General features: G+C 38.2%; 1 protein-coding gene across 1 annotated transcript; it reads right to left on the bottom strand.

Annotated features, from left to right (window-relative positions):
- Window positions 1-7,131: 7,131 nt before the first annotated feature.
- On the bottom strand, window positions 7,132-8,592 carry LOC135943031 (macrophage mannose receptor 1-like). Its single transcript, XM_065489419.1, has 8 exons — window positions 8,492-8,592; window positions 8,400-8,433; window positions 8,293-8,342; window positions 8,138-8,237; window positions 7,810-8,073; window positions 7,696-7,751; window positions 7,546-7,645; window positions 7,132-7,489 (listed from the first exon to the last, which is right to left on the bottom strand). Exons 1-8 carry the CDS (start codon window positions 8,588-8,590, stop codon window positions 7,251-7,253), a joined length of 942 nt encoding a protein of 313 aa, XP_065345491.1. The 5' UTR covers window positions 8,591-8,592; the 3' UTR covers window positions 7,132-7,250.
- Between the last annotated feature and the right edge of the window lie 9,343 nt (window positions 8,593-17,935).

The following is a 17,935-nucleotide window of genomic DNA, read 5'->3' as shown; positions in this document are numbered from 1 at the left end:
AGGCAAATGATTTTACTCTAAATTCAAATTTATTCCTAAAAATCCGGCTCCAAACTCTTTTGAAATGAATGAAATGGAGCTCCGAGGGAAAACATTTTAGCGTGGGAATCACCATGAATAAAGAAGTCAGTTTTCATTCAACCTTGACGGCTTAAAATCTAGATTAAATGTACAGTTCTGTATTAGAATCTGCTCAATTTTCCGAAAAATGGTTAATTGTCATTGATTATTTGTTTCATTTAAATTCCTCTCGACATGGTTTATCCAATGGTGTGTGAATTGTGAATTATGACAGTATATTTTCCTTCTGGTGAAAGAAATCATCATTTTCACCGTTTGTTTAGCAAGCAAACTATCCCAGAAATTTTAAGTGGAATGATACTAGGCAACAATTGAAATTTATTTGAATTAATTGTTGGACGCCATAACCAATTGATCGATAAACAATTTGCAACAATAAAAAGGACCTTCCTATACAGTAAAAATTCAAATTTTGCCCATTTTCTCCAAAATTTACAGTTCTTGAACATATTTTCTTGGCATATTCCGATTCCTCTCATCGAGATCTGTTCAACGGTGTATGCCACTTATTGGAGAAACTCTTGGTTTTGAAATTAAATCGGATTTCAAGTAAGGAGACAGCCATTACCATTTGAAAAGCACGGTAACTTTCCAGCCAATTTTCTCAAAAAATTACAGCGCTCCTTAGGTCAATTAAGGTTTTAACTGAATCCTAAGGGACGAGGTTATGCATTGGCAACAAGCATTTTCCAGGCTTTTGCAGTATCATTCCTCTTTAAACAGTAACATGGGAAAGTTTGGACTCTTTTCCAAATTTTGGACATAATTTAAGATTTAAAAAAATCAGAATTTTTAATTAATTATTCTCTTTAAGCTCAGTATTGCCATTCCTCAATGAAAATATGGGTGTTTTACATGCATTTGGTCCTGACAATATGCATTCGCAAACGACAACTACTATACACTCATACCGCACATACCAGCGAGTGGCACGAGCGTCAATTTGAATAAAATGTGACGCCAAGCGTATCACGAGCCGCAGCAAAGATAAAAACAATCGCCGTGTGCGACTCTGTTGTCATTATGTCTCGCTCGATTGAGCCGCAATAAATTATTAAAAGGCCGCGCAACAACGTAATGAGCGAGTGAGACGAATTGTATACATTATATAAAAAAAGAACCGGCACTTGCAGCGCACCCTGCGAAAAATCTTTGTTGTTTTAATATTAAGGTAATATTATTTCCCAATAACCATTATTGTTTTAATATTGGCGTCTAATGTTATATCAATGTGAAAATGTGACTTTTTTCAATATTGTTCTAATATTGGCAGCAATATTGGACACTAACATTGCGTTATTATTAAGTTCCAATGAAAATCAAATGATTTCTGATTTCTGTAGATTATTGGTAATTAAGGGTTTTCTGAATGAGAAACGTAGTTTTATATAATTATTATATTTTTATTTATTTTATCTAGACATATTTTTGTACACACGAGAGTTATTTAACTTATAAAAATTATTTACATCATAAAACTTGTCACAGCATTCAAGTATTACACTACATAATATACATTTAGTACACAGCAGAGATTGAGACAGAGTTGGGTTTAAGTAGGGATATACTTGTAATCTTTGTTACATAATAAAAGTTAGCAACTTTGTCGAATCGTCGGCAAGGCGGGTCACAGCGACGTTGACACCGGCACTAAAAGGGGCGGTCAGAAATTGATGGCCTTAACTTAATATTTTACAGAGCCACCACTATTTTGTTTCCCCATTTTTGACGCTGTCAATGCGGCTCATCGGGCCAAACGATTCGACAAAGTTAAAGGTGGCATGATATTAAACATTAATTTTGCGTTAAAAAATCTCAAAATTCGTTAATAACAAAGCTCTAGAACCGACAATTATCAGTTTGATATAGCTGCTATGAGAAATATTTTTTTAAAGACCGTCTTTGTCGAAGTTTCTGAGCACACCAATTGATTCTTGAAGGTCGAATTAGGTAAAAGGGATGTTTTTCCGACCAAAACGTGCAGCGCGACGTGCATAGTTTAAGTATAACTTTATTCCCGCCAAAACAATATGAACGTATGTGTGAAGTGCGCATGCGTCAGAGCTATTTGAGCACTTGCAGAGAGACCGCCTGTACAAATGACTTTTTTGTCAGATTCAGCCAGCTCTGACGCATGCGCAGTTCTCACAAATAGGTTCATATTGTTATGGCGGGAAAAGATTCGCATGTCTCGATCCATTTTTTGGTCGGAAAAAATACCCACTATACCTAATTGGACCTTCAAGAATCGATTGGTGTGCTCAGAAACTCAGTCAAACACAGTCTTTAAGTAAATGACACAAGGTTCCAAGACTCTCAAATTAAAATATGAACTGGTGCATAGGACGTTTTTTTAAATTTTTACCACTTTCTTGCAGGCCATGTTTGCACTTAATTATTCAATAATTTTCTAATTGTATGCTCATGCGAATAGAAAATTGCCCGAGACAAATTAATTGAGAAATTTAGGGAGCAAATGAAAATTTAAAATGAAATGTCTGCATCGTAGAGTAAATTTTGACCTCTCTCCCACCTCTAATTTCAGATTTTCTTAGGAGAAAAATGGAGAAAATTTATTTCATGCGCAAGAAATTGGTAAAAATTTAGTTCAAATGCAAAATTGCAAGGATGCATGACAAGGACATACAATTTAAAAATATAGAGCATAAAATAGCAGAAAATAGAGTTCGAGCAACAATCATGATGAGAACGTCCACGAGATAAACTGGCGCGGGTCGTGGATGTCCTTGGACATAGGGCGGCGACGTGAAAAAGCGGCCCGACGCAAAGCCGACGAACTTCGCCATCTTCTTGTCCAGCCGCGCATGTCCTTATGTCCCTCTTCAGCTCGTTCATCGTCTGCTCGTCTGCTCCACAAGGTCAAAGCCATCCTCGCCCGGCCTGTCAACGAAAAAATGCATCAAAACTCGACGTACCATCAAAGCCGTGGCTCATTTTCTCGCTGTTTTGCAGCATTAAAAATTTGTAACTGCGCGAATTGGAATGTAAACAAAAGTAAAAAACGTATAATTCTCATTACCTGTAATATCTGCTGAACAATGCGTGTGTTGATAACTTCAAGGGTCCTTACAGGGGGTATATTTTAAACTCAGAGGGCAGACGAACGACTCGTAAAACGAAGAACACGAAAATTGCGCGTAGCCGTTAGCCGTTCGGTGTGTTTGTTTCTTGATGCGGTAATGGCGGACAGAGTGGCAGAGTGTGCGGCTCGTGGATGCGCACGCATTCACGCATGCGCACTGATATCATTGGATTAACATTGGTGTAATATTGAAACAAGATTAATATAATAACAGTATTTATATTTGTTTTTCATTATTTTTTTAATATTGCTGCAACATTGTGTTGCAATCATTTTTCATTCATCATTTATTAACATTATTCCAACGAAGCGTATGATTGAAATATCATTGGTAATATTTGCTAATGAAGATTTTTGGCAGGGCACACACAGCGAGGAGGAAAGAAAGAGACGGCCGGGGCAACAAATAATATAAACCGAACATATGCATACATCGCAGAGCGGAATAGTAATTTATTTAAATCGGACCGGCACACACACACATATCCTTGATCAAGGACATGCTTTTAATTAGATTCGCCGCCGCTAATTGTGCTCGCGGTCGGTCGCTTATCTCTGCTCTGATATCGCGCGCATTATTCCTCCTCGCCAGGCATTGTCATTGTTTTGTATTGTGTGTATCCAGTGCGGCACTTATTACCGCTCGCGGGGATGTGAAACACGGTCGTAATAACGAGGAAGAGAGCAAAACCGATGACAGGAATCAATAAATTGCAGATAAAAGAGAAAACTTGACAACGCATGTCTACAAGAAAAATATTAACAATAATTTATCAAAATTGAGTGGCACTTTGCCACCCAGCCAATCATATAATATATCCGCGTCACAAAATAAATTAAATCGAGCAAATATAAAGAATAGGACTTGTAATCAAGTTGTCTTTTTTACATTTCAAATTCTCAATTCTTGAGCTCGATTTATTTATAAAGTTCTGTTCCTTCAACCAAACTAAAAAATTATTTTTTCCGTCTATCCATGCGAGAGAATTGAAATATATTTGCTGTCAAAAATTAATTTGTAAAAAACGTTAAATTATGAACATTATTTCCCTTTCATAATAATTTTGCAATAAATGTTTGACCGCATAAATTAAAAAATACCAATTTTTACACTTATCCAGGTTGCTATAAAAGTTTAAAATAAAATACATCCCCTCAAGAAATTCGATATCCGAGGATATCCGCGGGCTGTACAGATGTATATCATCCGGATATCCATGGATATCCCGGATACCTATTGGATATACTGAAGGATAAACAATTTCTTACTGGGATCCCTCTCCTGACAGGGTATTGCCCCTACCCTGACATCCCTCTTGAATATATTAAGAAAATTATTCAATTAATTTTTTTTCATAATTCCAAAAAATATTATCCGCCTTTTCCTGATTTTCAGCTTTCGATCTGGACGGAAATTTCTCAAGTTGACTATTTTTCACATCCCTGGCGCAGTGAGTGCTCTCAGGTGTGTGTGTTTGTTTGTGGCGAGCCGCCTGGGCTGCTTCTTATTTCTTGCTCTGTTCGCAGGCAGCTGGCACGCACCGCGCATGCACTTGAGCCACATTTCGCTTTTTATTAATGGGCCGAGATGCAATAATGCAGGTCGCCATTTCCTTGATCGTTGTCGTCCTAATGCAGCAGCAGCAGAAAACAATATAATATATAAAATTAATGCACTCCCCGGCCTACGCTATACACCAAGAGACAATCAGACGCACAGCACACACACATAACGCGGATGTATCAAATGATTAATTGCTGAACGCTCCAACGACGAAGAATAATTAGAAAAGGTCTCTCCGCATAGTCGCTGCGTGGTGAAAGGGTTTCAAAGATTGTATGTGTGCGTGCGTGCGAGATGGACATGACGCATTTGAGTCCAGAAATGGAACTGTGCTATTAGTCAACGTTTAAATCTTGTGAGATTATTAATGGTTACTTATTAAAAGTTAAAATGTCGCTAGATTGTATGCAGAACTTGAAGATCTAAATTAATTTTGTCTTTTTGATCATCAATGCAGTCGACGCATATATTTAACAACAATAATATAATGAAAATTGTATGAACATATTTTTTATACTTAATTGACACATTTTCTTTAGGTAGTTAGCTTGTTATTATTTCCCTAAGATATATATTTTAATTTTTTCACATTTTTCGTATGCTATCACCTCACAATCAGAGCGTGTAAATTGAAATTAATTACCTGTAAAACAAATTTTTTTATGTTAAAAGTGGTCGTAATAAAAACAATTTAAGTTAACTTTAACACCATTTTTTAAAATTTCAATTCATCCAACTCACAAAATAAATATTATGATGCTGTAATTGTTTACATTTTAATTTTAAATACATTTATTATTGATATTATTACAGTATGCATTTAATTTCAATGATTTGATATGTATTAAAATAAAAATTATTTTGTAAAGCAAAAAATTATATTATTTTAGATTATTTGGTTTAGTTTTTTGCTCTCACTTTATGTTACAAGTCACTGCTTAGCTTCAATAAAATGAGTTGTTTTATGCATAATAAAACAAATAATAAATATAACTCTTCAATTGTAATAATATCTTTTTTAAGCATTAAAACTTCCAGCCCTAGAATATCATCATATTTCAATAATTGGTGAATGGTTTCAAAAAAAAAAAATCAAACAAATCGTATGTATTCAAGTCTTGGGCAAGAAGAGGAATATTATTTCTGTGAGTACACGTGCACGTTAATTCAGAAGGATATCGAGACAGCAGCCAAATGGATTTTTCCACTTTCATATAATTAGAAGAGGCAGCGCGGCGGCTAGCTGCGCGGATTTATGTAATTAAATCGATCAGCTGGAGGTCCTTTCATAAAACGGCAATACTCGGGCCAGAGTTCATGCCATCGCAGCCAGGCAGGCACATATTTTAATAATGGGTTTGCATTCCTGCCGAAATTATCGGCCGTGTGTTTGTTTACGCTGGGGCTGCCCCCAGTGGCGGAGCCGACGGCGCTGACCTGACCCGACCTGCCTGGCCACCTTTCTTCAGGCTCCCTCGCTCGATTGGATTGGAAAGAATCAACCTGCTGATCAACAACCGGTTTAAATTAATTAGTCGAATAAAAATAATAACTGTGGCAAATTCTGCGAGTTGCATTTTTGTTTTAGCTAATTCTGACAATGATTTCGATTCAAATAAAAATTCATGTATGTTTATTTTTTGTATTTTCTGACATTTTTTTTCGGCACTCCCAGCGGTTGCGTCCAACTTGTTGTTTCCATTAAAATATGCAAATGCCGCGCACGCCGAGAGCGCAGAGAATGCACCTTTGGCTGGCTGGCTACCTCAATTACAGCAGCCCCCGGGGTCAGGGGTCGGCGCGGCCGTGTAATTAGTCGCCGTGCAGGCAAACTCAGTTAGCGGCCCAATCGATCATTAACTCTCTCGAGCGCGGGGTGCATAATGTAACGGCCGATTAGCACCGCAATTTGCCATTTCGCCTGACCCGCGCCGCCACCTTCGCTTTTAATTACGGGGCATGGAGAAATTTCTAATTTTTCCGATAGTATTTATTGCCTTGCGCGCACCGTACGCCCGCTGCCGTCTTATCCTATACGCGGACGCTGTTTTATTGTCGCTTTGCGAAATGGAAAAAAGACTGGCAGATGTTTATCTGTTTATTAACGATGAAAAAATAAAAATCTAAGCATAATTATTCTCTTCAAGAAAAATGACATGTGTCAAGCAATAAACCAACTTTTCATTTATTTATTATATTAATAAATCATTACCTTCCTCTTTTTAATCATTAATTTGTGTTAGACACAGTTTATTTTTAGTATTGATCTTGTTTTGGATTTTTGGAACTTCTTAAATAAAATATTAAATTGTTATTGCTTGATTGATTGAACCTTAAATATTTATTATCTCTCTTTACAACATGACATGATAATGGAGCGTTGGCGAATATCTTAGTACATGAGATTATTTGGTTGCAGGCATTCGAAGTGAAATATCCTTAAACGTTTGAAGTGCAGGAAAATTATTTTTAATTTCCATATTTTGCTACAGTTCATCCTGATTACTTGCGGGGGTGAAACTCGCAAACATATCGGGCAAGGTTCGATTCAATGTAGCATTCTTCTGTGTACCACTGGCGCGTCAGGACGTCGGCATTCATTTTCAAACAGGGATAAATGGATGGCTGCTCTGCGGCCCAGTTGGTGTACGTGCCTTCAATCAGTTGGCCAGTTGCTTCCCAGTAATAGTCCTGAGTGAGGTACCGATTTCCTGACGTCCAGAACGGCTCTTCATACTCCTCTGAACCATTAAAATTGCTTAAAGTGTGCCCTGAATTCAGTTACCCAAAAACTCACGAAGAGCCAAGATCAGGGCAGCGTTTTCCTCTTCCGTTTCGATGCTTATCAGGTCCATTCCTCTGGAGCGGCAGTCATTTTTTGCGTGTTGCCAGGGGAGCTGAAGTATTAATTGGAATTAATGGATCACAAAAGAGAGAGAAAAGGTACCATCATAGAAGAGATTTCGTAATATCCATCTTCAATTGTGAACCTGCCAGGCTTATCTGCGAGTCAGAAAAATTAATCGTTATTAAAATATATTTACCGGTTAAATATGCATACTCTTAATTGACGTGTCGTAGGTTTGCGGGCGAAGTTCACAAATTGCCATTTTAGTCGGGTAGTTGGCGGAATTCTCTCGCCATTTTCTCGAACCGTCAGTTTCGTACGATTGCAGGTACACAAACTCTTCGTCCCCATAGAATTCAGGAGGAATTAGCCAGTTTTTGTATGGACCGAAGAAGTTGCCGGTCGATTCCCAGTAATAATTGTTGTGTGTGCCAAGTCGCGTTCCAGAAGTCCAAGCTTCTTCGTATGGATACGCCTCTGGACGTAAGAAATCAAAGTATATATGTGAAATATGTTATTCATATAATAAAATATTACTTACGCAGTTGTGCAGTCAAGCCAGCGTTTTCCTCAGCAGACTCGATGCTGACCAATTCCATTCCCTGGGCTTTGCAGTTGAGTTTTGCCTTGTACCAATCGGTCTATTGGCCGATTTTACTATGAGTTACATTTAAATAATAAATTTAGAGAACAAACCTTGGTAGTCAGGAATAAGTATTCAGAAGTTCCAATTGTAAAGCGGAGATCTAAAGGGAAACATATTTTATTGATTGAAATTTTTGCACAGCTGAATTCACCCTTACCTTTAAGATATTCCTTGGCTGGAGGATCGATTCTCTGGAAATAAGATTTATTTAAATATGTATTAATACTGTAATCTGGAAAGAATACTTACGGCTCCTTGAGGGGAACATAGTGCCGCTTGCACAAGCAGAGTGGCAGAGAGAAGACAAGAAAGAAGCATCTTTGTGTCTTTCAGATAACTGATACACATTGGCACTTGGAGCTCCAATTTATATCAAAGCTAAAATTTCCTCTGTCATGAAAAGTGTGAGTTTCTTATCGGATCGATTTTCTTTAGAGATGATGACGAGGGAGAAAATTCAGATATTGTCATTGAGTTAGTGAGACTGGTTTGTTATCAGTTTCTTTCACAGTTGTTTGCTAAATTTGGCATGAATATGCTTTTCTTATAATCGAGAACTGCTATTTAATTGTCTCTAAAAGTTTACGTTGATCTGATACCTTGGCTGAGATAACGTATTAATTATTTCAAATAAACATTGATCTTGTTGTGCCTGATTTTTATCACAGTTCGCTCGACAAGATTTGTTAGTTATCTACTTTTAGATGTTCTTTGTCACCTATCATATTTGCAAACTCATTTGAACAACTAAAAGATGATAGAACGATTACAAGACAAAATTAATCTTTATGCTGCATAATTCTAAAAAAATATTTAATCCTATTTGGGCAAAAATATTTTCTTAAAATTTAGTTAGAGCCAAAATTGGACAAGAAGTGCAATTTAAATTTCCCGCACTTTGCTCTAAAGTTCCATTTTTAATTTTTAAGGAAAAATTCGCGTATCTTAGATTTTGCTGAGCTGAGCTTGAACTCAACCATCGTTAGAATTTCTACAAAAAATCGATTTGGCTTATAATTCATCTGATAGTATGAATAGTTTCCTAGCAGGACAGAGATGAATGAAAGAGCATATAAATTGTATTCCCTTGTTTGAGGCTAGTTAGCGTTGCGCGTGCTGATCGCCGTGATAGATTTTGATTTCACGGCAGCAGCGCTCAGCGCAGCAACTCAATTTTTTCCTCGGCGCTGGTCAGTTACAAACAATTGTAATCCAGGCCAATTACTCGTGCAGCGATGCATCACGTTATTGGCCTGGCCATTTCACTCGCGCTCGAGGTGGAGCAGAACATGCATGCCCGGTGACCGCCGACACACGAGAGCTGAATTTCATGGAAGCTCTAATTGAGTGCACCACTTAAAATGCGCGAGCGAGAGAGCGGTAAGGCTCGCAATCTGGGAGTGCACCTGAGCGTCGGTCTCTTCTCTCCGCGCGCTTGGTCCTCTAGCCAGATGTGCAGCCGCATAATGAGCTCTGCCGATGAATAATAATATGCTGCGCGTATCTTTTTTAATCAGCTGCAAGAGCTAGTGAGTGTAATATACATAAAAGAAAGAAGCAGCAGCAGCAGCAGGGAATAAAAGTAAGACAATGGCATTCCTTTGGTTTGCGCCGCGCAAAAAACGCGCGCGCGCGCTCGCTCGCTCGCGAGTGGCCGATTCGACCGACCGACCGACCAGCTCGTTCGGCGGTCGGGGTTATTGCTCTGCGTGCCGTATGCGATCGTGCCCGGCGAAAATAATAACAATAAAAAATCGATTGCGTCATCCGCGCACAGCATCCACACGCACACTGCTTTCTCCGCCGACCAGGCTAATTGGCAAGGCCGTTGTCGCCGCTAATTAGCAATTTCTCTGCGCATATTAAAGCTTGGCCCATTGTTCGGCTGGGTATTATTTCTCCGAATTTGTGTCTTCGTTTGGCAATATTTCAGATGCGAAAATGTATTTTTCGGCCTCCTCTTTAATTAACAACAAGGGCTGATTAGCGATGGAGAAAGACTTAACAGAAAGTTTGCCGTTTTATTGGCCAATTACTTAGAATAATATTCACTTTGGCACTTGCTGGACGTGGGCCTGCTTTTCGGCAATTATGAGCTTTACCGCCGCCGCGGCCGCCGCGCTAAGGATACTTTATGGACTCGGCTAGTTTATGTGCAATTACGTGTAAGTGTGGACGCGTTACATAGTCGGTAAATTAAAATTTATCTCGCGTGTAAATTGGAAAGGCCGTCGCACTTTCCAACGGATAAAAAAGTGATGGTCATTAATTTGGCTTCATTGGGTTTAGGCTCACCGACGTGCATTAAATTAAATTTGCACTGCGCTTCATCAGAAGGGCGTAGCGAAAAACGATTTTTCCAATCAATTATCATTAGCAAATGAGAGAGGTACTTTAAATAATGGTCTGATGTAGCTTAGGAAGCAGAGATATCCCCCCTTCGAATTTGCCTCAAACAAGGAATATACATTTTATTATAAGGGAGATTTGTTCCAGTGAGGACGAGTTTTACGAAATCGCATTATACGCCTCATCCTCTTTTGTTTTTGAGATCGCAGGCGATCTTTTTAGTGGCCAGATATTCTGCAGTTATATATTTTGTTTTGAAGAAAAAGTTCGTGGGGCTTAAACAAAAAAAATGAATGAGTGAGATATTTTTAAAGGCCCCCTGAATAGAACTATTGCCTCCATTTTGTATTATTTAAATATGTGTTTCACTTTGAGGCAAAATTTCTCTCGTCGAGATCTATCCAACGGCGTGTGACACTTTTTGGGACAATTCTTTGCTGTGAAATAAAATATGAGTTCAAGTAGGGAGATAGTGCTCACCATTTGAAAGTCATAATAACTTTGCAGCCACTTTTCTTCAAAAAATACACTGCTATAGCTTTAAGTTTAAGCCATTTAAGTTGGTTTATGCATTAGCAACATGGCTTTTGCAGCACAAATTATCTTTAAACATAAAAATTGTGTTAATCTAAGCTGTCCATCCAAATTTTTACAAACAGTTACAATTTAAAAGTATAAATTTAATCTGATATCGAGTAATTTAAATTCCTTGGTTTAGATTATGTTCTGTATGCCAATCATCGAAACGGCACGATTCGATTTTATAAATGAAATCCAGCACGACACATGCAGATCCTGACGCTTTTTGCCAGGACGACTGGCTGGTCCATTGAGCAATCGCGAGGTTAAAATCAAAAGTAGTGTGTGCACATGGCGGGCGCGAAATTTGCAAGTCAGTTAGCGTGAAGAAAAAAAGAAGGGTCACACTCACACTCTCTGCGGCCGCGAGTCGTGATGCGGCCTGCTTCAATAAGTTGATAATCAGACTCACGGCGAGCGTGAGAAACACTGGCAGCTGATTTTCATAATTAATCCGTCTCAGCGTGAGTTACGTGAGCATTCCGTGCCTCTCTTTGCACTTGCTTATTGTGTCTGCTTGTACACGGGACTCTTGAGGCTTTGAATAAAATGTTACAAGAAGTGTTATGTTGTTTAAAAGAACTGCAAACATTTTTTGTACTTATTTATTTATGCAATTTACTTTGATTTTTTTTAGTTAAATATTTCACAATTATTTAACGCTAGAGGTCTCAGCCAGTCGGAAATTTTTGGGTCACGTGGGAAGCCGCCAGCCGCCGTGAAAAAGGGTCAAAAATTAAAAAAATTAAGCAGAAAAAATGTCTTGCGGCCCTCAAACTTAACGTTTGAAATATTGTCAGCCGCGCCAGCCGCCGGTGAAAATGGCCAGCCGCCACCGGGCAAAAAAATCGGCTAAGCCGGTCACGCCAGCCGCCGCCTTAAAACTCGCGGCTGAGATCTCTATTTATTTAACACGATTTTTTTTAAAATTTAAGTAAATAAATGTTTGGAAATTAAACTGATATATCATCCCAAAAACGAATTTGCACAATCATAATGCTACATTTAAGACAACATGTAAAAAATACAAAATAGCTCAAATTTAAAAGTCAAATTTTAAAAATCAAGCCGTCGCTCCGTTCAATTGAATAGACTTTTTAAAGTTATTGGTCTCCATCTCCAGCGTTGGAATCACCTCTGCAGAATATTATGCTTCAGCAAGGCTGTGTAGGTCGTGAACCTGAGCTCTCTCTCTATCTATCTGGTTAACAAAGCGACGGTCGGCTGCTTGTCACTTGCGCAATTGGACGTGGATTTTGATTATTCCTGTCCAAGCTAGCACACACGTCACGCCAGGGTTAAGTGGGTTGCGACTGCTGCCCGCCTTGCAGGGAATCGAAACGCGGCATCCTGCACGGCGCGGCTGCATGCCGCGTTGCATACCGTCGCATCGGCGGTGGCTGCGAGGAGTGATGCAACCGCGGGCGCAGAAAATTTCGCATGTTGTGCTTAAAGGCAGGCAATAAAGTGGAGAAAAAACGAGCCGGCGTCAGGTACAATGGGCGAAGAAGCGGCGGCACATCACTCCCGTCATCGTCAGAGAAAGTTTCTTCTGCGCCGCGTCGGCTTCTGCAGGCAGATAAATTTTGATAAGCGATTGTTGATTGTTGCCTCGTCATCCGGCGATTCGATCGTTCGGCAGCCTTGTATTGAGATGCGCATGGACATAACTCGGCAGGCAGTTATCCTGAATTCATTTGCGTTTTCTGCCGAGAAATTTTCAGATCCAATGAAAATACTCATTGAAAACTGTATGGTAATTAATATACTTTTTAAGGAAATGACACGAGAATATCGACAGGCCAAATTTCTATGACATAAGCCAACGCAGACTTTCAATGATTCCGTAATGGATATATAATTTTTAAATCTAAAAATTCTATTATATGGAACAGTGGGCTTCGTACAAAGAATAATTACTCTTGAAACGTCTAATTACGTTCTTCAACGAGTCACTAGATATTTAAATTTTTTATGTTTTTTTTTAATTTTTTTTCAAATTAATATATGTTTATAAAAGATTTAAATTATCCTAAAATGTAAATATTAATTTAAAAAAATATATTAAATAAATGTTATTTAAATATTTAAACTGTTTAATTTTTTATATTTATAACATTGTTTTTAAAAAGTATTTTACGTTTGCAAAATTTTTACACTGCGCATATCTATTTAGAGCTTTTGATGTGTCGAGTGTTGCATGTTTTGATATTAATTTACGTCACTTTACGGATTGGATTTCTATTTCCACTCGGCCGATCGAAAAGCATTCCGTTCGCTATAACCAAAGTAGCAGCAGCGAAGAACAAACAAATAGACGCAGCGCCCCCCGGCGGGAAATTTCGAGAGTGAATGTTTATATGTGTGTGTGTATATAAAAAAGCGATTGCAGTGGCGGCGGCAGTTGTTGCTAGAGCACTGACCGTTTAATAATTGGGAATGAAGAGAGGTCGAAGGGTTTTCGCTAAGCAAACACAGGAATGCTGATGGAGAGTGGCGCGGCTGATTGACAGGCCCTGAGGCCTCCGCGGCCCCCGGCCCTTTCCTCCTTTTTTTCTATTTCTGCATGCATGCGGCGCTAACTGTTAATTCTTTTTAATAACAAGCCGCCGCCGCTGCCGCCGCTGCTGTTGTTGGATGAAGTAATAATTTATTTTTTCACCTGCGTGAGACGGACGGACGGTGACGCGCGCGCGGCACTTACGCTCTGCGTCAAATAACTTTTTGAAAAATGACGGCAGACGTGCCTTCTCTCTCTCTCTCTCTCTCTCTCTCTCTCTCTCTCTCTCTCTCTCTCTCTCTCTCTCTCTCTCTCTCTCTCTCTCTCTCTCTCTCTCTCTCTCTCTCTCTCTCTCTCTCTCTCTCTCTCTCTCTCTCTCTCTCTCTCTCTCTCTCTCTCTCTCTCTCTGATTCAAAGGCAATCAACGAAAATTGAATCTGCTAATAAAATTCCGTTTGGCTTTATATAAACAGGGTAAGGAAAAATTTATTGAAATTAAAAGCTAAAAGATTTTTAATTTTAACCGAAATTTCCAAGCTCAAATTGCTCGTTTGATCGTTCCACGTCTCAGAAAAAAATAGTCGATCGTCTAAAAGCTCTAAAATTCACAGTCCTATTTATTTAGCTACATTTAACGTCTTAATTAAAGCAGTAATTTATTATATAACAAATAAAACAGCAACAAATTTGAATGTGTCCATGGGGCATGGGACAAACACTAAAATATTGATCACTCGTTTAATTAGCGTGCGTCAATTTGCGGTCGTTTTGTTGCTTTTCGTCCGTCATTAAAGTCCTCCTCGGCCCAATTAGCGCTAAGTGGCGTCTCTTGTCAGCCTTGCTGAGTGACGACTTAATTCTGTCCGTCAGCCGCAAAGAGCCGCCGCCGCCACCGCGATTTAATTGTCGTCGTAAAGGCCAATTAATTGATGGGCCTGCCTACGGAATCGGCGTCACTGACATTTGAGGGAAATGAAATTGCTGCCAGGCGTCACACACAAAAAATGCCACTTTTTTCGACTTCTCTCTAATGCTGCTTCATGAAGGCTTATTCAAGCACGCATTGAGGGAAAAGCGATTATAATGCCACTCTCCGAATTTTTTGCTCTCTCTCGAGATGATGGACGCCTCGTCAATCGTGCCTTCATAATCAAATTGTTGTTGCTGTGGAATGATAATTGATGGAGAGTCATTTTGAAAGAAGCAAATAAAATTGTTGAGTTTATTTTTCTGATTTAAAGCAAGGTAATTCGCGGGATTATCATTATTATTTTTCTTAGAAAGACAAAATTAGTTTTGTATCATAGCAAAAATTACTCGAGATATTTTTTAAAATGTTCTTGAAAGTACCAACTAGAATTTAAATTGTTAGATGATCCAACGGGTTCGTTTTAATAAAAAACCAATGGTTTCGATTTAAATTTAAAAGAAATATTAATTTTTACCGTAGGTTTCGTAAATTTGTATTATTTCCTAATTGAATTTTTTTAAATTTAGGCGATATCAGGAGTATTCTGGCGATTAATTTTGATTTCTTATCCATGGCTTGGTGAAAATTCTTATCTACCAAAGAATCCGCAAACTCTGAGAAGACTAAAATTAATTTTCCTTCTTTTTATTTTGATTTCACAGGCCCAAGAGCTATACTCTTTATTTAAGACTTTTGACAGTTAAAGATTGATATAACTTTTTACAAAATTGTTTTCGTACTTCATATAAGCTTGGAAGTCAATTGAAAAGATATCGCAAGTACTTTAACTTAATCCGCTCCGTGCTTGAGCTTTAATCCTGCTGCTTGGGCGACACGTCTCGTCGGCGTAATTACAGCAGCGTGTGTCCTGCGTGTTCATTCATTCATTTATTAATCCACTCACTCTCATTCACCTGCTGGAGAGGGGCCGCAATAAATATATGATAGGAAAAGAGATAATGTGTCTGCGGCGGCCGCGAGACAGAGATGCTACGACTAATTTTGAATGGCTCTGTTAATCGCGGTCCTAATGTCGCGTTTTACAGCTCTTTTTATCACTGGCTCGCCTGCTTTTATTGAGAAGGAAAATCATTTGAGCCGCGCCGCTTTTAATTTTTTGACGCGGCTACCGGACGCTGATTCGATTGTGAGAGAGGCTAGGCTGCTCCCAAAAATGCGGCGCCGCCGAATTCATTTGCATACATCAGAGATACCAAATGCATGTCCACCCAAATTATTAATTCCTGCCCAATAATCCCAGGCAAGCTGATGCTTTTTACTAATTACGCCCTGCTGTATATATAGTCGTTCTCACGCGCTTTCGTATCGCGAGCAACCTTCATTTTTCATCGCAGGGACTCGCCTGTCAATAGGGGGTTTCAAAGCCAGAAACTAACATTCTTTTTAGTTTTTTGTAATAATTCTGTAAAAGAATTTAAATTAATTTGTTTAAGAAATGTATTTTATTAAAAATTCAACAAAATTGTTATACCATATTATATTAGATTTTTTTAAAATTTGAATTAGTTGATTTTAATGTACTTTGGAATCGTTAAAAATACAAATGATAGAAATAGAAATTTGCCACAATTTTTCAGGATTTTTTTTAAATATTTAGGCCTATTTATAAGGCATATTTATATACAATCGTCATACGAATTTAGTTCTTCTACATTTGCTAATTTTTGTACTTTTCATAGATTTCAATTAAAAATTAAGCAGCTTCTTTATTTTTAAATTTTCAATTGGGCTCATGATGTCATGATTCAAGATCTTCTGGATGATTGTTAAAAAAAATTGAGGGTATCTTATTAAATAAAACGTAATAAGTATTTTATTGGAAAACCCTGTCCTGGTCCAAATTAAAATCTTGTTGATCTATATTACAATTAAAACGGACCTCATTCTTCCCTGATCGGTGCTAATTTTAACTCTATTGCTTTGTTAATACCAGGAAGTAGTTTAAGAAATAAATCCCACACCCTTTCAAGCATTAGAATAAAAAGCAGTCCGATTTCGCTTTACATTCCAGGTTTCCTTTGTGCGTTTTATTTATAGGAAAATCCATTTCAAACTTACGACTAGGTGGCTTTTTAAACAGTGGCATTCTCACCGAATTTCGGGGAATCGAGCTTGTTAGAACGTGAAAACAAACAGAATGCCGAGCGACGAGCTGCTAATGAGACAAAAAGACGGACATGTTAAGTTTCTCTAGTGGGACGTGTATTATTAATGGCTCGTCAGCAATCCAATTAATTAGACACGCACGCGGTGAAAGGTTCCCGATGCATTTTGTGAAACAGAATAAATGAAGTGGGAGCAATTAAAAAAATAATAAATCCCGGCAGCAGCAGCAGCTGAATAGCGTGCGGTGCTCATTTTTCATCTCGCAGTCCAATCACCTCGTGCTCTCCTCTAATTGCTAGCTGGACTAGAAGACCCTCTGCATTTGGACCATTATGCGCGGGATTGTGTGTCGAGCAGCACTTCAGCCGAGTCACTCCTCGACTCGCACGCACTTATTCCCCTAAACAGACTCCGTCATGGATGAAATTCTCAAGTCACATTTTTCATCTCCCCCGCCGATTTGCATAATATCATCTATAAAAGCCGGACCATTGAAATGGCTCAACATGGCTCAAAGTGTCTGGGATCATTATTGATCGTTATATATCGTCAGGTAAAATCCTGACTCAGAGATGAGAGCATAAAGTCGAAATCCTATCAATAAACTTATACTATATAAAATATTAATTTTGTATTCAAATTTCAAAAGTTCGTTTCTTTTACTAGATATTTTACTGGCTGAAATGAAAAAATAGTATATTTAGTTTAAATTGTAAAAAGGTTTGTTACGTATTGAAAAAATTACTCGCATTCAGAATATTTTCATTTTAATTTATTTATTGCTGTGTTAAAGGTCATATATATGTTGCAGTAAAAGTTGAAGATTTAGTCTAGTTCAAATTTACATAACTAGCATAACTATAACAATTATTAGAACTGTCTCATTTTTACCTTTTACCATGTAAAAATGAAATTGTAAATCCTGACACACACAGGATTGCGGTTTCATATAGACACATGAAGCCTTTTTGCTCATTTAAACATGTTTCATCATTGGCATATTTAGGGTGGTTCATGCCAAACTGAGAGTTAATTCTTCTGAGATATCACTGTATCAATTTATGGCACTGTTTAAGTGCCGATATCACTTATCATTAAACCGAGATAGCATGGTCTGCAATATAGTTGATCGTTGATCCCCAGCACAATTATTTATACATTCCTATCA

This window comes from Cloeon dipterum, chromosome 4 (assembly GCF_949628265.1).
Source record: "Cloeon dipterum chromosome 4, ieCloDipt1.1, whole genome shotgun sequence".
Classification (NCBI taxonomy): domain Eukaryota; kingdom Metazoa; phylum Arthropoda; class Insecta; order Ephemeroptera; family Baetidae; genus Cloeon; species Cloeon dipterum.
Note: the sequence above shows the minus strand (reverse complement) of the source record. Positions and strands in the feature narration are given on the sequence as shown.

What these genes read in the sequence shown, in the direction of transcription:
- LOC135943031 (XM_065489419.1), bottom strand. Translation starts at nt 8,590, where the DNA reads ATGTGTATCAGTTATCTGAAAGACACAAAGATGCTTCTTTCTTGTCTT. An exon ending in ACTTATTCCTGACTACCAAG is followed by an intron (nt 8,238 to 8,292) that starts GTTTGTTCTCTA and finishes ATCGGCCAATAG; the next exon opens with ACCGATTGGTACAAGGCAAA. An exon ending in ACGAAATCTCTTCTATGATG is followed by an intron (nt 7,646 to 7,695) that starts GTACCTTTTCTC and finishes TTAATACTTCAG; the next exon opens with CTCCCCTGGCAACACGCAAA.